The sequence below is a fragment of the Podarcis filfolensis genome (assembly GCF_964270895.1).
Source record: "Podarcis filfolensis genome assembly, chromosome: 3".
Classification (NCBI taxonomy): domain Eukaryota; kingdom Metazoa; phylum Chordata; class Lepidosauria; order Squamata; family Lacertidae; genus Podarcis; species Podarcis filfolensis.
In genome coordinates this window covers 83,726,449-83,750,200 of record NC_139606.1, presented here as the reverse complement: position 1 = coordinate 83,750,200, position 23,752 = coordinate 83,726,449, and the positions used below count along the sequence as shown (strand labels likewise).

At 45.5% G+C, this 23,752-nt stretch overlaps 1 protein-coding gene across 5 annotated transcripts in view; it reads right to left on the bottom strand.

The window, feature by feature from the left end:
* VEGFA (vascular endothelial growth factor A) overlaps window positions 1–10,549 on the bottom strand; it is a 31,755-nt gene extending 21,206 nt beyond the window's left edge. For all 5 annotated transcript variants that reach the window (XM_083606263.1, XM_083606264.1, XM_083606265.1 and 2 more), the window contains exons 1-2: window positions 9,415–10,549; window positions 2,413–2,464 (exon numbers count right to left, since the gene is read on the bottom strand). In XM_083606263.1, coding sequence (XP_083462389.1) covers window positions 2,413–2,464; window positions 9,415–9,480 — 118 coding nt within the window. In that variant the 5' untranslated portion in view covers window positions 9,481–10,549. The remainder of the gene's footprint in view (window positions 1–2,412; window positions 2,465–9,414) is intronic.
* Between the last annotated feature and the right edge of the window lie 13,203 nt (window positions 10,550–23,752).

The following is a 23,752-nucleotide window of genomic DNA, read 5'->3' as shown; positions in this document are numbered from 1 at the left end:
TGCAACATCGGCCTAAATAGGTCCATTGGATCCTAGGATCCTCCACAGAAAATTAAGAGATCAACCCCATGACTTCGGCAGAGTTGTATATATACAGGCTCCACAGGTGGCCAATCTGTGGATATCAGAAAATTAAACCTGGCGCACTTACTTCTGAGTATGCATGTATAGGATTGCGCTACAATTTAATGTACTCCTAAATCATGTAGACCGACAGCTAAGTGGTCGTTGGCCAGGAACAGTAAAATACAAGTGGCTATCCCCAGAATAAATCATTTTAATCAATGAAGACCAGTGTATGCCTAAGCCCATTTAAAATCCCAGGGGAACAAAGTGATCTTTCATCCCCAAACCAGTACATGTTCTGTGAATATTAAGGAATAGAGGCTAAGCATGAGTACGCAATAATTGGGAAGAGAAACTCAGAATTCCGGTCCTACTCCTTCCTCTAGAACTCAACAATTCTCCTCCCATTTAGTTAAAACAAACCCAGAGAGTAACAAATGTTCAACTGTCCCACCAGGAAAAGAAATCCGGCGACAATATAAAATGGATCCGTTGTTACCAACTTGCTCTCCTATAAGCCTCTGGCAATGCTCCTCTAGTTTACCCAGCCAAAAGAAATTGTTGCAATTGTAACCTACTGTGGCAAGATGAGAGGCTGCCCCCTGGTGCCCTGCACTAAGAACAGCAGCCCAGTGCCACTCCCTGAGTGTCCCAAAGCAGGTAGGTGACATTGCCGTTGCAAAAGTGGTACATTGCAAAGCTGGAAAACAGCAACTTGGTGATCTCACTGTGGGTGGAGACTGCACAGCCTAAAGGTCCAAAGTTTGCATCATGTATTGTTATACTGAGGTCCTCACAACTAGGAAGTAAGTCTTGCAGAGGTGATTCAGTCACCTATCAAAATAAGCTCTGCTCTCTTTACTCACTAAATCCTCCTCTGGCTCCACCTCTTCACCCAATGCTATTCCTGCCTCCAGCATCTCTCAACCTTCTCTTTTATGATGCACATTCATGCAAGATATAAGACTTTTGCAAGGAGCAGGGAGCTGGCCTGTTGTGAAAAGGCTACACTCACTTCCAGAACAAGACCTAATTGCCCAGCACTTGCTGAAAGTCTAATGACCAGGAAAGTCAACATGGTGTCCATCAGATGTTGTTGGACTGCAACTCCCATCATCCCTCAACATTGGTAAGCTGACCACAGCTGACGAGAGCTCTAGTCTAAAAACATCTGGAGGGCAGCACATTGGGTCCCCTGGTTCAGAAAGCAAATGCATTCTGACCCACCACCACTACCCTCCAAATCGGTATAGTCACAACATCCTGGCCCCAGAAGTGGCTGAATTGCCTGTTCCAACATCTATAACGTCAGACGCACCAAGGAGCTTCCATTCACCCTTTGCCCATATTCCCAGCTATACTGGACTCTGATCCCTAGCAATGTATTGACTGGAAAAGTTCAGCCCCAATGCCCTGCCTTGTGCAGAACAACTGATCTAAAAATTAAAAACATGCCCACACACCACCACATGCGTTTTCCCTCCTCCCAATACATTGACAGTGCCATCGTGTGCATGTTTCCTCCAAAGTAAACCCCACTATATTCAGTGACGTTTGTCCCAAGGTAAGTATGCCAAGGATGGCAGCATTTGAAAAGATGGCCACCTTCTGATAAGTTTCACTGCTGCTAAGGATAGAGAGCGAATTGACTGGAAAATTATCCCCTCTTAATTCCCTAACTCGGGTTTGCCAGCGGCATGATCTTTGGAAGACTCAAACACTGGTTACTAGTTTGGTGTCTTGCTTCTGTGTCGGAACAATACAACCTAGGTCAAAGGCTTGCCAATGGGAAAGACGCTCAGGTGCCCAGTGATAACAAAAAAATGCCAAACCTTCCACAGAAACCATGGCAAATTTCTCCGTAGTTCTTCAAAGCGTTGCTGAGAATGGGGGGAGGGGCATTAATTTTATTTTTAATTCATTCAAATTAAAGGGCAAGCATCCTGGAAACTGAAAAATAAGCTTCAGACAATATGTCTTATAGGGTTTGGTAAAACTCAGGGTTTCACACTGTCTGTGCTCCAAAACAAAACAATATTTTTCTTGGTTGGGGCAATTTTAATTGGGGGGGGGGACAAGCTGGGATATATTGAAGCTAAGGCAAGGTTAAATCTGGTTGTTAACTGTTCAAACTGTATTTCCCATTCCTTCCTTTTAATATGTGTGCTTGATCCCCCACAGTTTATACCCATTTTCCAGAAGGTGGCAGAATTAATGAGGCTCCCCCCCGCCTCAGCAGCCCAGCAAATGGATCCAATCCACCTCCACAACCTGCCATCCTTCTCCCATAATGTATCCGCACCCACCATGCCAATTAGGGGAGCAGAAGGAAGACAAGCCACTTACCCTCACTCTGTTGCTTTTCCCCATCTCCCTGGGCAGGAGCAGCCTGCGAGAACTGTGAAAACAAGAGAAAATTCATCAAAACACAAAAAAAACACTGTTAACCTGTCTCCAGGAAAAAATGCTTCTAATCAAAAGAACCAAGTTGCTTCCCAGGACTCTACAGCAAGGCAAAATCAAGACACCATTTTAAACAGTCATGGCCCCCCCTGCAAAGAATCCTGGGAAGTGTAGTTTTTTATGGGTGCTGAGCATTGTGAGGAAAGCCCTATTCCTCTCACAGAGCTACAGTTCACAGTGATCTTTAGGAAGTTGTTAAACTACTCTGGGAATGGTAACTCTGTAAGGGGAACAGGGGTCTTCTAACAACCCTCAGCGCCCTTGACAAACTACATTTCCCAGGATTCTTGGAGGGGGGCCATGATGCTACAGTTATGATAAAGTGCAGAAGAGGCCTGCTATAATTTGTGGCATTATTACAAAAATGTTGATGGCAAACAGTTGCAAGTCCGCAATTCTTCTCTTCACTGGGAAATGAGACATTCTCAAAGGAACGTGTCTGAATTATCAGCTGAAACACTTCTGGGGTATGGCAGGGCTGCGTGGAATTGTTTCTTTCTTTTCATTTGTGGGGTGTATTTCTCCAGTTTCCATACTGAAACACCCACAGAGACCCTTCTCTTTTCCTCAGACAAAAAGGAAAGTGGGCTTCAAATGCCACCCATCAGGGCAAGGGAAGGGCAGGGGGGAAGGAAGGCCCAAGAGAGCCAAGTTCCACAGGCTCCGTCCATGAAAGGAGGGGAGCTCAGGAAGAGAGATCTCACAGAAAGCTCTTCTCCCTGTCACTTTAACAGGCAACAGAAGTGCAACTAGCTGCTCTCAAAGGCATTTCAGATTATTAAGGTCGAAACACAAGAGAGCAAAGCTGAACTGGGGAGCGGGGTGGCTGAGGAGAAAACAACATTGGTGACCTTCTAGCGCTGACATGACAAATATGCCACGAGATTTGTACACGTCCCTGTTCCATGGAAAGTCAGTAGAAGGTATTTCGAAAAGGGGCCTGCCTGCTACAAAGCACTCCAGGAGCAGAGCGCAAAAGGGAGCTGGCAGAGCCGTTAAAGGGTCCACAATAAAAAAAAAAATTCCCCTTCCTAGTTTCGTAACAGGGTGGCCATGGCGTGATGCGAGGCAAATTTGGAGCACAAGTGTCCCTCAGGTTGGAGACTCTACCTGTGCTACATCTACCTGTGGCTCCTAGCTAGTCTCAGGGCCAGCGTGTGGTGTGGTGCCTAGCGCTGGACCAGGACCTGGGAGACTAGGGCTATAATCACCATAAAGCTCACTGAGTGACCCTGGGCCAGTCACTTTCTCTCAGCCTAACCTACTTCACAGGTCTGTTGTGAATATAAAATGGAGGGAGAACATGCATGCTGCCTAGAGCTGCCTGGAACAAAAGAGGAATATAAATATAATAAATAAATAGTCTTAAAGGCAGTATCACAAAATATTGGGTTGTTTCCCCACAAGTCTTTGAAATTAGATGTCCCATTAAAATAGGATAAGTGTTAGTCCTCACCATCCCTGCAAGTACTTCCATCTTTTTTCTCAATCACTCCATCACAAACAAGCACCTATCTCACATTTAACCTGCCCAAGATATGCTCTATAGTTCTTGTTATCAGAGAACTGTTTAAATGGCATTCTTCAAAAGCAGCTCCTTTCTCAAGTGCTCAAATACTAAAACCCTTAGGAAGTCACTGTTAACAGTCCTGGTTTTCCAGCTAAGCCATTCTCTTCACTGGTGTCTATGTGTTTTGGGGTGAACGTGCGGCGTATATATACTAGCAACACACAATTTGCAGGTTGCACGTTTAGTCAACAAATTAATTTCTATAGCTGCATGAATGGAAATTTAGCCAGAACAGTGAAGAAGGATGGCACAGGTAGACAGCAGGTGGCCATATCTATATGCAAGCAGTTTGCACATTTATTTTAGAGAGAGTAATGGGGGTTTAAAATTTGAGGAAGGGGGGAAGTATCCACATAATTTTTCCCCTTCGGTTTGCATTTGCTACTGATATGCCTCCAAGTCTCTCAGTTTCTGTCCCAAAACTTCAAGGAATTTGAGTGATGCTTAGTTTCAAATCTCTGAGTTACTCAGCCAAGGTCGATAATCCAGTTTCAATGAGGAGAGAAGACCATCAGGCCATTCCATTAGTGTCAACAGTCCTGATCTGCAAATAATGAATAACAACCCACAAAGGTGGCTGCAGGAGAAGCGAGAGGAAAACAGAAGAAGATGCCCGGCCTGTGCTCTTGAACAGCTCGGCTGCTGAACTCACATTTACATCCATGAAATCTAAGCAGCCTAAACTGTGTGCTGGCCAAGTGGACAGAACCACCTGTTCTTAAACAGAAAGAAAACTCACAACTGGCTGGCTTTCTTAGCATAGAGAGCTTGGTAGTCAACAGGCTACAATGTTAAGAGCAGAGGAAGATTTCTATTCAAAAACAGGGAGCGGTTTCTATCCCAGTGTGAAGGTGATGACAACAGGTATAACCATGATTTGGGAGGAAGAGGCCACACCTGAACCCCAGTAACCAACCAAGGCCAGCAGGCAGCTGGAATATACTCAAGGAAAAGTTGCGTCCGAGGCCTCAGATGCACAGCCTGCAAGTGAGATGGCAAGCTGCCACAGCTGTCAGGCAGGTGTCCACCCACCTCGCCGGCACCGCGTATCGCACGTAGCCCTTATGAGCAAGCATCAAGTGGCAAGCTGTCCTGGGACTCCTCCAGTTTATGATGGAATGCCACACCTGCAGCAAACGTGATCGCATGCACCTGTTCCCACATGAGTAGGCAAGAACACAATGCAGGCCAAACACATTCAGGGCCCTAGTGAAAGAGTAAAATGTCTCAGCTTGCCATCCTTTATTTCCTCTTATTCTTCTTTGGGAGATTCTGAATCAGCTACCTGCTGCTCATTACTTTTTAGCTAAAGTTGCCTTTGAGGTACTTTGTGTTGTTTTTTCAAAGTCCTGCTAATTTCACTCTGTCTCTTGCTCTCGCTCTCTATCTTCAATGTTCAAAACAAAACAAAAATACATTTAGGAAAGGGACTGCCAACTAAGCCATTGATGTGGAACCTGTGGCCTGCAATGTCTTGTTGGACTCCAAATCCCATCAGCCCCAACCAGCAAGCCAACAGACAAAGATGATGGGAGCCATAATCCAGCAACATGTGGAGAGATACAGGCTCCCCATGCCTGGGCTACACTATTGCTTACAACACTCTGCTCTGCTAAAACCTCTAAGTTTCGGAGCTGGCTGAAAGGCCGCTAGAAATCATTCCAGACACTAAATGGAGATTTACTCTGGGTTGGTTTTTTTTAAGTATGTGTTAAGACGAGACTGAATACTGCTGATTAACAGAGATCAGCTGTATTACATTGAGGTATTCTCCTGAAAGGGATTGCCATCTATCTCCATTGCTCCTGTAACGACACAGTTGTTAGCCATCACGTACAATATTTTCACAGCATTGCTCATGCCGTTTGCCTTGGGATCGAGACAGCCTCTTGGAGCTATTTATACAGCAGTGTCACCTTGAGTCTATATCAGAAACATGAAGGTGCTTTGCTTGCCTACAGTGCTGAATTATGTTCTCTGCTGTTGCGAATGGGCAATCCTCAGCTAACCAAAGCAGCAGTGCTTAGGCGGAGGGCAATTTGTCCCCATTTACACCAAACTTTTCTCCATCGCAGGGAAGACACTAAAGGGGGGGCGGGATCCTTCCGAGGGACAAAAGGGCCTAGTGCCCTTCTGAAGGTCAGGCTGCTTCCACCCATCTCCTTTGCTGGCTTGGGGTTTTACTCATTGTTTCTATACGATGGCTATCTTTCCATCTCACTTCAGAGTTTCCCATTAGACAGATTCTGCCTTAGAGAAAAGACAGAGCAAACTGGGTACTAGGGAAAATGCAGGTCACCAAGAAAGACTCTCTTCTTGAAACCACTACCTCCTGCTTTTACAACAAGGTGCCCGGTTCCAGTTTGAACCAATGAAAAGGTTAATCCAATAAATTACACACACACACACACACACACACACACACTTTACTCCTTCACACCACAACTACCCCTTTCCCTCCTCCCCCACCCCTCCCCCTAATCTCTGCAGCCTCATTAAAAGAGCTTTGTAACTGTTTAGGACTGGAACAAACAATCCAGCTACTTTGGAAGGCCCCCTGGGACAGGAGTTAAAACCCTTTCCATCTCAGGCGCTAAAAAAGTCTTCTCAGAGGTTTCTACTTAAGGAGGAGCTTTGGTCTGCAAAATCTCTCTCCTTCCACCCCCACCCCCCATTATGCATACAAGGGGAGAGAGGCCAGTAATCCAGGCAAGCAGCAAGAGAGGGATCTCTGAAATGGCACATTAAGAGGAGAAAGAGAGGCTTGAACTGTTCAGAAATGACAGGAATATTACCAGAGGAGCAATGGAAGGGGGGGATCTGCCTTTTGCTGAGAATACTTGTTGATCCTGGTGGGAGGTGACCCACTCTGTTTCTTTTGAGCTTAACACAAGGAGTTGGGAGGAAAGCCCTGTCCCCAGTGTGGCCTGATCAACAGCAAGCGGCTAGTGGCTGCAAGATCATTAGCAGTCTAGTCACACGCTCTTGTCCCCTCCCCCCCCCTCCTCCTCCCTCTGCGTTTGATCTTTGCCTGATCCCACTGGAAACACATCCTGGGAAGGAGCTCCAAGGCATGTTCACTACACCTAACTTAACATCAAACTGCACTAAGTAAGGTGATGGCGTAAAGGGAACTGCAAGATGCCAGTTAAGTAAAAACCAGGACAGAATAGAACTGTCCAAGGTTTTGGACGGAGCCTAGATCCAAATGGTCTTTGAACTAGGGCAAGAAAATCAACAGGAACATGAAGTACCCAAAGTCATAACTTGACAAGTTTGGAGCAAGTCATCTAACCCTCTTCCCACCATATCCTGACCAGCAATTTCAGAACTGGCTAATCGCTGGGGTAGACAAGGAGCTGGGGAATGGCCACTGACTGCACCAATATATCCACAGGAGGTACATATATTGGAAACCAACACCTGTGGTACCTCTGCCAGGTCACTGACTTGCAGGTTTCCTGGACTCACTTCACAGCCTCCATCTGTGGTTAGTAAATGTATCTTTCCCTTGACAAAAGGAACCTTATCACAACCCGGCACCTCCCCTTTTGTGCTCACTTAAAAGCAACTGCACAGAACTCCAATTCTTCTCCCTCAACACATTCAGCGGCAGGCAGGTGTGTGTAGTCAGAACTGCAGGAAGTTGATAAATATAAATTTATCAATTTCCCTTTCCCAGCAGAGACACAGCTTGCCAAGAACGTGAGCTTCGGCTACCACTCCTATTACTCTCCTTTACTATAGTTCCATACAATCTACCCAAGGGACTGTGCAGTCTTCACAGCTGAGCATCCCATCACCACACCTCCCTGGAAGAAAAGGCATCTCTGGTTCCCTCTATCTACACTCAACTTTTCATTCACCTCGGAGTAACGCTCCCTCTTTCACTTCACCTGCAGGACCTCATATTTAAACAATGCCATTTTAAGAGCGCTTTCCAAAGCGAGCATGGAAATGGTATCACGCTGCCTTGCTGCAAGGCTCCCCAAAGAAATCGGAGCCACGTTTCCCCATCAGGCACAGCCTAATCTGCTGATGTCACTTGAAGACAAGTGGCAGGCTAACAGGTTAGCAGGAAAAGCATGTGATCCCCCTGGCAACAGGACATCTGAAATGGCTCCTAACTGAGGTCTTACATTTGGTGCTAAATTAAACAAATGCAGATTCATTTTCCTATGACACACCGATTCTCACATGTGCCCACACTAACCTCCCCTAGAATTTCTCAAGACTAACAGCAGAATAAAACTTATTCTGTACTAATTATGACATGAATCTCTACGCAACAGCACACATGAGCCACCTCAGCTGGAAAATCTGTCTAAACTCCGAGACCCAACTCTAGACTCTCTTTTTTAAACAAGGAGAGTTCAAACAAAAGTCCGATGAAAGAGCAGGATAAAAGCCCTTTATGGTATACATTAGGAGTAATGGGGTGGACTTCTACAATCAGAAGTACCAATAAACTGATATAGGAAAAGAGTTATGAGGGCAGAACAAACTTCCTACTTATGGTAGCTCAGCAGAGCCGTTTATTTTGAAAATCAATCTGGAAGAAATACAAGGATCCATTTTGTGGTCTTTGATCTCTATTTGCTTTTCCAAGCCAGGAATTTTGAACTCCGGTCAGCAAACCTGCCTCTACCTAAAGCAAACAGGCCGAAACAGCCCCCCTCCCCGCCCCATTTTGCAATGTCAGGAAGGAGAGAGCGTGTGTGTGTGTGTGTGTGCTGATGCAAGAAGTCGGCGCGCTCCGCTGCCTCCCCGCTCGGCGATCGATGACGACGCAGAGCCTGTGTCGTCTTCACGCCTGCTTTTCCAACTCCTGCTCAAGTCCGCAGACAGACAGAAGGGAGGGCAGCCCAGCAGGAACCGTCTGGGCAACGTGCGAGGAAGAGGAGGTCCGACCTGTCCTCCTGGGGGATCCGATCCCGCGCCTCCCTTCTTGCCACAGGCCCCGCGCGCCCCGTTCGCGCGAACGCCAGCAGGGAAAACCTCCACGCCTCGACCCTGCCTCGCTCCCGGCCTTTTGTTGGCAGCCGCAAGCGGCGCAGACACCGCATGTCCGCGCCAGGGCAAGCCGAAGGCGGCTTGGCGCCGAGGAGCACCGAGGCACCTGGATCTGCTCTCCATTTGCGGCAAGGCAGCTTCCGACACGCGCGCGCGGATTTCTGTCTGGTCCGGCTGACGATCCCCTGAACCCCCGCGACGCGCCCCGGCCGCCAAGCGAGCGTGCAGCGAGCAAGGCCACGCGGGGGCAGGAGGAAGGCTTCCCCGCCGCCCCGGATCCGCCCGCCCGCCCCCTGCTTTACCTTGGCGTTCTGGAAATAGAGCAGCGCGGCCAACCCCCAGTGCATCCAAGCGAGCAGAAAGTTCATGATTCCTGGCGCGAGGCAAAGAGGAGCCGGAGTAGCTGGTCGGAGCCGCGCTGGCTCGCTCTCTTGAACTCCTCTTCTTCCTTTTCCTGGGGCCGCTCCGATCAAGGAAAGCGCAGGGGTGGGTTGTGGGGGGGAGGGGGGAGACTTCAGTCTCTGGTTTCACCCGTCCATAAGCCCGGCTCCCTAGGCGCCCGAGACGCAGACTCCGCACACCTCTCGGCTCTCTTTTCGGCTTGCAGAAAGGCTCTCGGGGCTTCCTCGCTTCGGATTCGGAGTCTCTCCGTAGGAATCCCACCAGATTCGTCAGAAGGTTCTGAATTGTAACAGATTTCCAGCCGCCCACTCTCTCTCCAACCCTCGGTGGCAAGACACCACACGCGAGCGAGCGTGCACTGCACAGGCAGACACACACACACAAAAAAAAAAAAAAAATAGAGAGGGGGAAGCGAGGAAAGTTTGCGCGAAGTTTCAATGCATTTTCTCTCCCCCAGGTCTCTCTCGAACGCACGCGTGGGCTTGGATCCTGCAGCCGCTGTCGCTGCTTCCAAGCAGAAGTGGCTGGGTGGTTTGGGGGGGGGGTTCTCTCTCTCGTCTTAGCACCACCTTCGGGGCCCGGGATCGCTCAGCCCAGTTCGATTCGGGACTCTCCTCTGCTAGGCGTGAAGAAGAGGAGCAGAAAATGTCCCCCCTCTTTCTTTCCACTTAACCAAAAATTAAAAAATCCAAGTTGCTTAGCGAGGAAAGCGAAACCTCTCAGCCGATCGTGGTGGTGGAATAAATTAATAGGGGGAAAAAAGAATAGCAGATCCTAAATGCGTAGGATATAGGGAAGATCGGTCCTCCTCGCCTGAATCTTTTCTTTCCCGTCCTTCTGTCTTTCTTGCCTTCCTTCCTCTTTTATTTCTTCCCTTTCCTTTCCCGAGGGAGCCTGCACTTTTTGCTCTCTGTGCGTCCGCGGCTCCCTTTCTCTCTCGATTGAATGTCAGGCAGCAGCAGCAGCAGCGACGCTCTGACTGGCTGGCGCGCTCGGTGAGCTTTGCCTCTCGCGACTCTGCTCGGAAAGAGACTCTTTTTCAGGCTCCGTAGTCCCTCCCTCGCCCTCCTCCTCCGCGCTCCTCCCTCCTCCCCCCCACTCCCTCCCTACTTATGACACTCCGTACTTGTCACCTGGAATTAAAAAAGACCCTCCTCTTTACCACCGCCCGCCTCCCTCCGCTGCACACGCAGATTCTTCAGCGCACTGAAGGCTGAGCCGGGAATCCGGGCTCGAGGCGCATGGAAAGGCTTCCGCGCGAGTCTATTTCACTCAACGAGTGGAAAGAGCGCAGATGTCCCATTCATTTGCTCGAGGGTTTCTGACTGAATTGTGCCAGTGCGGTTATGACCATCATTATAAAAAGGCTAAAAAACACACACAAAAACCCCACATTAAGAAATGAAATACCGACTCCATATAGTGACCGTGGCGCCTGTTCACGGGTCGGTTGTTAAAAAAAAAAGACCCCAAGCTATTGGCGTGGGACAAGGAGAAGTCGCGGGTGGAGTTCCTTCCTTGTCCCCGTGTTCCCCGAGGAAGAGATCTCGCTCAGTTGTAAAGCGTAGAAAAGGTTCGATCCTATCCATCTCCTGGGACAAAAAAAGGAAGGGGGGTGGTTATCTGTTGTGAGCCGCCCTGTGATCTTCGGGTGAAAGGCGGTATACAAATTCAATAAATAAGAATGATAATATCTGAAACGCTAGAGAGCCGCTGCCAGCCAGTGCTGACAGTGTGGAACTAAACAGAGCAACGATCTGGTACACGGCGGCTTCCTTCCCGCCCCGTTTTTTCTTGAACTAAGGCTTGCGAGTTTTTAAAGTTCTAGGCAGCTTTTGTAAGCCTCTCTTCTCCCACACGCTTTTGCCTGCAAAAGAGGCAAGCATGCCACTCCTGAGCGCGCATGTGGACATACTTTGTGCTTTCCAGGGAATTGGCCTTACTGTCTGCTCCATAGGTGAGCGTAGGCCAAAAGCTGCGCGCACCATTCTCTCTCCAAGTTCATCAAGCCCCCTCTTGGCTTTGGAAAGCCATTCCCAGTGTATTCCCCATTTGGGAAGCCCAGTTTCACCCCCCTCTTTCTGCCCAACCACTTCTGAATCAGAATCTCTCCCTGAACTCTGCAATGGTTTCCACACTTCAGAAGTTCAGCCCGGGCAAAATGCAAGCTCTTCGCCGCAGCTGAAGGAAGCAAAGCGCGGTGGGGGGTTGGGGACGGGGAGAGGAAATATCATTAGAAAGCAGTCGGCGCTAAACCTAGGGACCTTGAATGAAATGGGCAGAGCTGTGACTGTAGCGCTACCTGGTGGCAGAAATTTGAAGAAACTTGAGCAAATGTGGCTAACTCCTCACAGAAAGTGTGGGGAAAGGAGTTGTTTGGATATTTGCAGCATTAAAGCTTTGCACATTGGCAGAATATTTTTTAGTCAACGAGGTTAATCGGAGGCATGGTTATTGCGGATTTAAAATGACATGATTTTTTTATGTTGTATTTTTTTGCACCAGCCACATTAAATGTGACACTTTTCCACTTTTCCATTTAGGGAAAAGCATGAAACAGACTTGCACTTTGTGATCGCACGTGATGTTCACACCTGTATATAATATTTCACTAAGAAGATAAGACGAGTCTGCTGGATTAGGCCATTGGCCCATCTAGTCCAGCATCCTGTTCTCACAGTGGCCAACCAGATGCCTGTGGGAAGCCTGCGAGCTGGACGTGAATGCCATACTGCCTCTGACTATGCAAGCAGAGCATAGCCATCATAGCTAAAAGCCACTGGTAGCCCACTCCTCCTCCATGAATTTGTCTCATCCTCTTTTAAGTCCATCCAGGTAGGTGGCAATCTCTACATCCTGTGGCAGTGAGTTCCATAGTTTAACTATGCACTGAGTGAATAAGTACTTTCTTTCACCTGTCCTGAAACTTCCAGTAAAGATAAAGGGACCCCTGACCATTAGGTCCAGTCGTGGCCGACTCTGGGGTTGCGGCGCTCATCTCACTTTATTGGCCGAGGGAGCCGGCGTACAGCTTCTGGGTCATGTGGCTAGTATGACTAAGCCGCTCCTGGCGAACCAGAGCAGCACACGGAAACGCTGTTTACCTTCCCGCCAGAGCGGTACCTATTTATCCACTTGCATTTTGACGTGCTTTCGAACTGCTATGTTGGCAGGAGCAGGGACCAAGCAACGGGAGCTCACACCGTCACAGGGATTCAAACCGCCGACCTTCTGATCAGCAAGTCCCAGGCTCTGTGGTTTAACCCACAGCGCCACCTGCGTCTCATCAGAATTTTCCAGTATTCAGCTTCATTGGACGTCCTCGAGTTCTAGTGATATGAGAGGGAGAAAAACTTTCCTCTCTCCGCTTTCTCCATGCCATGTCTATCAGGTCACCTCTTGCTCACCTTTTCTCTAAAGTCTCAAATGCCGCCAACTTTTCCTCATTGGGGAATTACGCCATCCTCCTTATCAGGAGGTACACAGGTACTGGGCAGTTTCATGCAGTTGTATACATGCTGAGCAGCAGGTTATACACATCAGGATCATCTTATATGATAATGTACATGGAGGTCTATTTTTCCTCACACATTCTCAACCTTCAACTCTATGCACAGATACCTGAGAACAAGGGCAAAGCAAATTTCCCTAGTCAGGCTTTAGAATAACCAAAGCGTTTTCTTTGAATTTTTGAATGTGACTTATTTGTGTGGCTTATTCAAAGCCAGATTCCTAGCCAAATGGGAACCCCATTGTGCCCACAATGATGGACGAGGGCTCAATCCTCCCTTCATCTACCTCCATTGAGCTTCCAAACTGCTTTCCTCACTTGCCCCTATACCTGTCTGCCTGCCTCCTGGCTTGCTGCTTTGGCACTTACCTGCGGAGTACCAAACTAGTTGTGATGTTAACTGTATGGGTGCAATTAATGCACACATGTTTTGTGATGTACGCAGTAACTGCTGGAAAAGCCTATAACTGCTGGAAAGCCTACAATAATTATTATTAATTATTATATTATTATTATTTTTCTTCCCTTCTTCTCCCCACCCTTATGGCTCAAGGCTACCCAGACTACCCCTCACTAGCTTTTTACACAAAGAATTGCATGATTGTTGGCTCCAACCCATTAACACCATGCAAAAGCTTCAGAGATTCAGTGACATCAGATTCAGTTGAACTCAGATTCCTCCTCTTGACTCACAATTCTGTAAATTTCTTATAAACAGTAAATTCGTTATTAACTTGCCCTGTTTATTGTGAAATCGCTCATTAGTGGCTGCTGCAATATTATCAAAATGGAAAGAGTTTCAGTGAGGTAAGAAACTTACTCGGAGTAAGAAACTACTCAGAGCTAGGGAAGGAAGACTTTGGGACAAATACAAAAGAAGAGGAAATGATATAAACCAACAAAAGCCACCAGTCCCATTCCTATGAGTGCAGATCATTTTTTAATTATTATTTTTCTGTTCCTTTTGAGGTTCTGTAGAAAACTACAGTCATACCTCAGGTTGAAGTCGCTTCAGGTTAAGCCTTTTCCGGTTGCGCTCCACGGCGACCCAGAAGTAACGGAGTGCGTTACTTCCGGGTTTCACCACTCGCGCATGCGCAGACGCTCAAAATGATGTTGCAAGCATGCGCAGAAGCAACGAATCATGACACGTGCAGATGCGGGTTGCGCTCGCTTCAGGATGCGAACAGGGCTCTGGAACAGATCCTGTTTGCATCCAGATGTACCACTGTATACCTATTACGGTCAGGGAATTAAAAATATCTCTGTGTGTCATCATATACAGAGGAAAAAGCCAAAAGTGAACAAAGCCAGTGATTTGGAAAAATCTGTCCTGGTATGCTAGGATAGGAGAAGTGTTCAGAATTACCATGTCAGATAAGTTAGTTTGGTATTAATCAGAGATGCTATGTAAGGATTATCCAGGATCTCAGTAAGTTAATCAGTTTATCCAAATATTTTCCTTCTAAATTGTCCATAGTTTCCTTTACTTTACAAGTGTGATTAAAATCCTGCCAATGTTTTAACCTGCTTGCAGTGGTCTCGTATATAAATTATAAACTTTCCCCATTCTTTTTAAAAGTTCTTGTCTTCTTGATTTCTGAGCTTCCCAGTTAGTTTTGCCATTTCGGCATGGTCCGAAATCTTGATTTGCCATTCTTCTCTGGTCGAGGTTGACTCTTCCTTCCATCTCTGGGCCAGTAGCATCCGTGCAGCTGTTGTCGCATACATAAATAATCTTTTCTGATCCTTTGGGATTCCTAGTAAGAACGCGTCTGGTTTTTAAACAAATGTTATTTTCAACATTTTTAAAATTTCATTATATATCATCTCCCAGAAGTTTTTTACTACTTTACACATCCACCACATGTGACAAAAAGGTACCTTCTTTTTCTTTGCATTTCCACAAAACCTTGGAGATTTCAGGACCCAGACTTGAGACCTAGGGGCAATCCCTGGTGATGTCATGGGGCGGCCCCTGGTGATTGTTCCCCAAGAGACTGCAATAATTTGCAGCCAGCTCGTGCCAGGCTGAAGCTTGCAAGCTGCACACATAGTTTTCTTAATGTTAAAAAAACTGCAGAGGCATTCTCCCTCACCTGGAGATTCAAGCCCTCCCCCTGCCATGGGGGTGGGAAGGTAAAGCTGGAGACTTTGGGTCAGCCCTAGAGGTCTGGCAACCCTAAGTCCTGCTGAACTCAATGGTGCTTGCTTCTGTAGACATCCATAGACTTGCACTGTAAATGTCTTCTTTGGAGCTGAAAAATCTACAACAAAAGCAAAGGAGCTGAAAAATCAGTCTTCTCTAGGCGCTTGGTCATCCAGTTAAACAAAATAAATACTCCCTTGTAATGAGACTCGGGGTAAAAATAAAAGAGGCAGAAATCAGCAAAATGCAATGAGCCAATAAATGGACCTAGAGGTTACTGATCAAATAATTTCAAACAAATTCTCAGCAAACCGCAAGTTGTCTATGAGTAAATCAGCATCTGAATCGTGGGCCAGGTTTCTCAAATAAATTCCTTATGTGAAGGTGAATATAAAAGGGAGAGAAAGCAACACAGTGGCACACGGTTCTTTCTTTGGACCATCACATGCTGGGGAGAATTTCAAGGTAAAGTAATCCATCAAAATAGTTTGCTGTCCACTAAAAGGGGATATCCCTGTAAAGCTTCAGTGCAGCCTCTCTTCTAAAATTACCACCATGGCTTTGCTTGGCTGGTTTTATATTTCATCTGGATCTCATGGGCCTGACACTTGCCACAACATCCTGTACCCAAAAAATCAGTCAACGTTAAATGAGTTCGTGCAAGTGCATGAATTCAGTAAAAATGCCATGAAAGCCCAATTCTTTTATTTCATTCCAATTCCAACAAAAACTCTGGTGTTGGAGACAGCTATATGTTTTTCCAGGGATCTTAAAATGCTGGCATTCTGCATTACAAAGTGACAAAATAATGCCGTTTTTAAAAATATGGTGTGCATTATTTCTGCTCTCTCTCACACACCCACACCATTGTTTCTGTTAAATTATTATTATATAATGTATAGCATTGTAGCGTGCAGCCCAATCCTATTCATGTTAATTCAAATGTAAGGAGCCTACCTGTGCAATCCTAAACAAGTTTACTCAGTCTAGAATCCTATACACACTTCCATGGAAGGTAAGTCCCACTGAACTCCATCAGGCTTACATTTGAGTAGACATGTCCAGGGTTCCTCTACCAGCCTCACTTTGTTCAATGGGGCTTATTCCCAGGTTCTGTGTATAGATTTAAAGCATAGCAGTGAATGGTAGACCAAGGAATCCACAGTTCAAATTCCATCATAGCCATAGGTACCCATGCTTAAGTCAGGGCTTATCCATACTTCCTCTGGCGATGCTGCTTTCCACCCAAAGAAAGCTGTTCTTTAGCACTCAGTCAGAGCAAACAGCAAGTTAGGGTTTCTCTGGATTGCCCTTTGCTCCAATTTAAAGCTAAAGAGTGAGTCAAGCAGAAAGCCGCTCAGACCCATGCTTTCCAGACAGGACAAACAGAAGTGTAGATGAGCCCTTACTCTTTTCAAACTCATTCACCAACTGCAATGAAGAGATAACAGCGACCTGCCTTACTGGGCTGCTATGAATATTAACACAATAGGGTAGATGAATAACTTTGAACACTCTGTGGCAGGGCTGATGAACCTTTGGCCTTCCAAATGTTTGCTGGATTCCAATTCCCAGCATCTCCATCCAGCATGGCCAGTGGTCAGGGATGATGTAGTCGAGCAACATCCAAAGAGCCACAGATTATCCACTCCTGCTCCACTAGGGGGGAAGAAGAAGAAGAAGAAGAAGAAGAAGAAGAAGAAGAAGAAGAAGAAGAAGAAGAAGAAGGAGAAGAAGAAGAAGAAGAAGAAGTGTAAGAAACATTTGCTCTTTTGTACATTTAAAGGTAAAGGGACCCCTGACCATTAGGTCCAGTCGTGGCCGACTCTGGGGTTGCGGCGCTCATCTCGCTTTATTGGCCGAGGGAGCTGGAGTACAGCTTCTGGGTCATGTGGCCAGCATGACTAAGCCGCTTCTGGTGAACCAGAGCAGCGCACAGAAACGCCGTTTACCTTCCCGCCGGAGCTATACCTATTTATCTACTTGCACTTTGACGTGCTTTCAAACTGCTAGGTTGGCAGGAGCAACGGGAGCTCACCCTGTTGCGGGGATTCGAACCGCCAACCTTCTGATCGGCAAGTCCTAGGCTCAGTGGTTTAACCCACAGCGCCAAAAGGCATCTGTGCAAGAGTACTACCTACTCAGAGATAGTCCAAGCCATGTAAATTGTCCTGCACACTGAAAAGTCTGAGGCACTGCACATTAGTAATAACTTCTGAATCTTATCCCATGAAACTATACAGTCGTACCCTGGAAGTCAAACGGAATCCATTCCAGAAGTCCATTCGACTTCCAAAACGTTCGGAAACCCAAGCCAGTTGGAAGTTGCAGAAGCCCCATCAGACGTTTGAGTTCCAAAGCACATTCGCAAACCAGAACACTCACTTCCGGGTTTGTAGCGTTCGGGAGCCAAAACGTCCAAGTACCAAGGCGTTCAGAATCCAAGGTATGACTGTATTCCCATTCTTTGGAAGCAGTTTGATCTGTGTCCTCCAAAGAAAAGTCCAAACATTTTTAAGGGAGTCCTGTGCAAGATTCAAATGTCAGGTTCTATTTGAGAAAATCTGGGCTTTAGAGAAACCAAACTAAAAACTTATTTTCTTAGAGTTCCATCTTGTGAAGTTATTTGGATTTGGATAATTCGGGAGAGAAGTCAGGGAAACTAGAAGAAGAAGCGTGTGATGGTATTGGTGTGATGCCAGTTTTATTTCTTAACTCTCAAACCACACTCTGATTTCGTATAAAATCCCTGGACAGGAAACCCAAAGCCCAGCACCAGAAAAAGCAGCCGACATCTTAGGTTTCTCAGCAGATCAAGGGAAAAGGCCAAAGAGCATTCACTTCCGAGGAAAAGCAGTCCAGAAATCCTCACATCTCAGAAATGCTTCAGGTCACTCATACCAACCAAAACTGCAAAATAAATTTTAAAAATGCAATCACATACAGTAGTTGTACAGTATTATTGCACAGTACTGGGACTCTTGCAGAAAGCAAGATTCGTTTCAGCTGCACTTGCATGAGTAGCTTAAGATATCAGAGATACTTTTTTTACACAGCATGACTAACGCTCCCTCTGGTGTGTTCAAGGCAGAAATACACTTTGCATTTGCCCAGTATCATCCCTGGAAGCGCGGTTTTCCTTCAGATTCATCCCTGTGTACACTGATGAGCAAGACTTTTTTGTGACTGCACTCACTTGCATGGAGTAGCAGCTCCTCTTTTGTTGCTGCTGATGGCAGCCAGTTTGTGATGACATCCACGGCCCTTTTCTTATTCTACGAGTACCAGCACCTCAATTTTTTACCCACCAACAGCACTGCCTATGAGTAAGCCCCATTTAGCACAGTGGAATTTATTTCTGAGCCAGCATGCATAGAAGTGCATTTTTTAAAGTATATTATGCAAGCCTGTTGCTTTTGTCTGTTTTCACACGCACCTTTTAGTCTATGCTATTCATTTGAATATAGAAATCAAATAGGATTGTTTTCAGATCAAAGGTACAGTTGTAGTTTTATCAACCCATTTATACATGTGGAATTTCTTTTTAAGCATTTAAGCATTACTGATGAATCATAGAATTGTCGAGTTGGAAGGGATCCTGAGGGTCATCTAGTCCAACCCTCTGCAATGCAGGAATCTCAACTAAAGCATCTGTTGCCGGAAATATCCGAGGGCTCCCTTGGACAAAAAGTAAAGACACCAACCAGGATAACTTGGAGCAAAACAGCAGCCTGTAGGCTTGGCCTTTATTGAACTGTTGCAACAGGGTGTTCCCCTCACTTGCAAGAGAGAGGAAAGACCCAGAAAAATAGTGTGCAAGGTCTTATAAAACTTTTTGAAATTCCCCTCCTCTAGGTCAAGCCCACCCCCAGAAACATCATGCATACATTACAGAAAGGAGGGGTTGAGGGAGGAGTTGGTGGTAACCTGAGTGTCTTGTCACCTGGCTAGTTCCTCCTTTCCCCCCTCCCCATGAGTCACTTCCAGGAGACAAAGGGGAGTTTGCAGTTTCCTGCCCCCAGAGGGAAGATCTGATCATTGTCCTTTGTTTCAGTCCATGCTGAATCCACTCCCATATGCAAGTTCTTTGTGATCTTGATTGTCTTCTGTCTGGGATCATCAGGGTTGGCATAGCAACTGGGCAGGGCTCCTGTGGATGTGCTGAGACGGTGAAGGGATTATGGCTGACCAGGACCAAGGCACCCCCCTTTGATAGTTCTTGTCATATGGAGTAAAATAAAATGGAACAGTGCAAATCCGATGTATGGTTGATTTTCCATGAATTTATAACAGAAATGTGGCGAATGTAGTGTGTGAGTGTGTGTGTGTGTGAAGTTTGTACAAACAGAATGATTGGGGTGGGGGGGTTCCTGCTACACATCCATGACATATGGCCATCCAACCTCTGTTTAAAAACCTCCAATGAAGGAGAATCTACAACTTCCTGGGGGAGTCAAACAGCTCTTACTGTCAGAAAGTTCTTCCTGATATTTAGTCGGAATCTCCTTTCTTGTAACTTGAAGCCATTGGTTCGGGTCCTATTCCTACTCTCCGGAGCAGGAGAAAACAAGCTTGCTCCAGTCTCCATGTGAAAATGACCTTTGGTTCTCTGTGCCTATTGTAGAACTTGATCACTGGTGCTCCTCTTCATCCACTATTCCTTCCTAAACTTTAACTTATTCCTCTTTGAAGCTTTTAATTTCTACCTGCACAAGTAGAGGATATTGTTATGTGTGCAGCCTTAAAGCAGGCCTAGCCAATGTGGGGCCTTCTGGATGCTGTTAGATTACAACTCCCAGGGATGATGGGAGTTGTAGTCCCAGAACATCTGGAATATACCACATTGGCTACCTAGATTTAAATTAACTCACAGAAGCCCAATAGCCAATGTGAAGTTCATTCTACTGAACTGAGTCAAACATGAAACAGGAAGTAAAACTGCCAATTGGGGTGAGATTTGAAGAAACTGTACAACATAGGTATGATCCTAGCTGTCAACATTTCCCTTTTCTTGCGAGGAATCCTATTCGGAATAAGGGAATTTCCCTTTAAAAAAAGGAAAACATTGACAGCTATGGGTATGATAAAGATTTCAGGAGTAATGAAGGTTCCTTTCTGATGCCAATTATCTTGGGTAGGATTGGCTTAGTTTAAGATCAAACACTTTTTCTTATCTCCCTAGAAAAAGAAGGTCACTTAAGGAATATTGGCAAAATTATCAACCGATGAAGAGCATTCCGCCTTGGGGAAAGCATTCCAAAATGGCATTCCCAGCCCATTCCCACCTGCAGCCTGAGCAGAACTGCTTGTCTCAGGATTCATTCAACTGCAGTGTATGGACTAAATGCATCACAAGCAGTGAGGAAGCTTTCGATTATCTAGGTATTCTTCAAGCTAAATATTCAGCTAAAATCTCAGACAGGATGGGGAGAGAAAGATTTTTCAAGGGATGATAAAAAAGTCTCAAAGTCTGCCATTTGTAACAGTTTTAAATCAACTAAAGAACTCAATTACTCCAAAGGCCATGCCTGCACACAGAATTTGTCTCCCATCTGAGAGGAGAAATTAAATTTACTCCTACACCAAATGCAGGCTAAAAACTTACAAAACCTGTTAGAGCAGATCCTACAACAGAACAACAACAGGGATATGTATAAACTGTGGGCAGTGATAGCACAATCACACCATCCAACCACTTTGAAAATGTTACTTTGGTATATAAGCTGAGTCGTAACCCCATTATCAGCATATCCTGGTACCATTTTTATATGACTCTTCTCTGTACGTTTTCCAATTTATGACATGAATTGAACAGGACAGTCCCTAACACTCAAGTTATACTTAGAAGATGGAACCAAAACTATCAGAAAATGCATTTTCTTTTCAGCAGCTAAGTACTCTGCTGTTAGAGAGACTTCGTGTTAATTTTTATTTTAATAATTTGTATATTGCTTAATCACAGTCACCAGGAATATGCTATCCCTGTCCAAGAATGGCCATGGCTGGCATATCATCCATAACTGGCAAAAGGCACTACTGAAGCTACCCAAAACTCCAGCTGCAGAGATGGTTCCAGAAACATCTCCAAACTCTGAATGTATTATTACAGAGGGAGTGCAACCCATCCAGAACTGGTCTTTCAGCTTATTAGCCCTTATCCACTCCACAACTCCACTCATTTTTGTCATTTCCTATTTTACAGTTTAAACATCAGTTATCCGTGAGTAATGAATGGCAATATCTTCAATTACAACGTTTGTTAGTGTCTATGTATGGGTCATCTGTTCTGAGTATTTCAAAGTCTCCTAAATTGTTGGAATGGATTATTGAATCTTTATGGATAAACCACTGTTTATAAATGCTTAATGGAACTTTTGTGATATAAAAGTTCAGGAACTTAGAGAAGTGTGGATTAGGGAATTAGAAATCATGTCCTCCCTAAAAGATGGCACATGTTGCGGTGAGACCTGGAGACCCTTGTGTTGTGGGTGGGTAAGATTGGTCAGCCACAACACCTGATTGGTAGGTTCCTCCATGTTTGGTTCAATCTGGCCAATGGGGCGCAGTCCAAACAGATCAAGGGACCTATATATATGCCCATGCACGTGACCCAGAGCTTCCTCTTTCGGTGTGTGCATTCGGAACACTCGCCCACCTCTCCCTACTTTTAGGGCTTTGCGCTTGACCTTGATATGCCGTCGTGTGTCGTCTGTTGTTGGGACAGCGGCACGGCAGGAATTTTCCCCACTTGGCTGATAGGCTGCTGCCATTTGGGTTTCGCCTGCTGCGTAGCAAATCGTCACAACTTGTAAGGTTGCGGATAGGCTCTGGTTCAGGTGATAGGGATGGGAGAACGCTCTCACCATCCCTATGTGAGGGGTATTCCGTTAAAGGAATCCAGGGACTCAAATGGTTTGGTCAAGCCCTGTGAGGGGGTTGTGCCCATGCCTGAGTCCAGGCTACATCTGGGTGGCGGGACATAGTCTGTTCCCGACTTTTCGCCCATCTGGGTGTTCACCCTTGGCTGACCTATGCTGGAACCCTGGGTCAGCGCTATCTGCAAGTGCAGGGAGCTAATCGAACCAGAGCCTATGCAACTTTCTGTAATCAATAAAGTTGTGGACTAAATTCTGCGAAAAATCAAACTAAAATTTGAGTCAAGTGTGAATTTATTTAGTGGGGAGGTCTCTGGGTCTGAACACGCAATGTCTATTACAGTGTAAACAATGTAAAATTGCTTTAGAATCTATATGGAATGATTCTTTAGATTTGAAGCTGAGATCAGTCTGTCAAAAAATAATATTTCAGGTATATTGGACTCCACAACATCTGTGTAGGCAGGCACTGTTCAACACAAATAGATGATGGAGGTGAAATTCTGAAAAGGCCTCACTGAGGCACATGATGTGGGTTTTGGGGTGGGGAGGGGACGTTGTCAGAAGTTGTTGTTCACAGTTTTGTCCCTGCAGTATACTTTTTAAATTTTATTCCTGTGGTATGGGAATTAATGGCAGGACAACAAAAATGGATATTTTAAAAACCCTTATGGCCATGAATAGATTATACTTGAAGCATAAATATCCACAGTCTATCACAAAATGGCCTGAGGACCTCACCGCTTTGACTGCACTTGAACATATTTCATATAGACATCAATTTTGTATTGATACCTATTTGGACATCTGGAGAGCTGATTATAATTTATGTTTACTTTAAGATTGATGCACTGATTGCATCCTTAACGAGAGGTAATGGTATTACTACTACTACTACTACTACTACTCATATGATCTCTTTTTTCTTTATTTTTAAAATAGCCATTTTACTTCTCTTTGTTAAATGTGGAAATAAAAAAATCAAACAAAAGAAGAACTGCGAGACTCCAATAACCATATTCATTTGATTTGCCTCAGGAGGTAGTTTCTAAATTTTAATTATTCTGCCTTACCACCTGCACTTTCCCTTGGGTACTGCTAATATATTTACACACCAAACTTCTTTCTTTACTTCATGTCTTGGGTGCATGCAGCTATTTTGTGGGGGGGGGGTAGCTTGGGTTGAGGGTGAATTTTTTTAATTTTTAATTTTTGATTTGGAATGTTCACTACTTTTAAAAGGGAGCTTTGTTTGTTAAGTACCTCTTTGGTGAAGTTCCTGTTTGTTCCACCTCTTTTTAAAGCAAGTTTCAGGCCAGTCTGTCTTTTGTGGGGTTGACATCTAGCATCCTGCATCAACTGACAGGTTTATATTACACTTCCGCAGTTCATTTATTAATTAGCACATTGCCAAGCCATTTTCCCTAATAGCCCCTTTCAGGGTTGAAACTTGTGCTGGCTGTCAAAAATCTGCATCTTTCGAAGACGGTGATTACCTTGTAACCAGCAACAACTTGGCCAAACCATTTAGTTTTTTTTCATCTGTGCCATATCATTCTATAATTATCTTGCATCCTCAAGAGAACCTTGTAAACGGTCTGCTGCTTGATTCAATTAGTCTTCAACATTTTGCTAGAAATTTCCAAAGGCTGGGCCCTGGACCAGGTGGAGGAAAAACTCTGTAACTGGAACAAATAATGCAA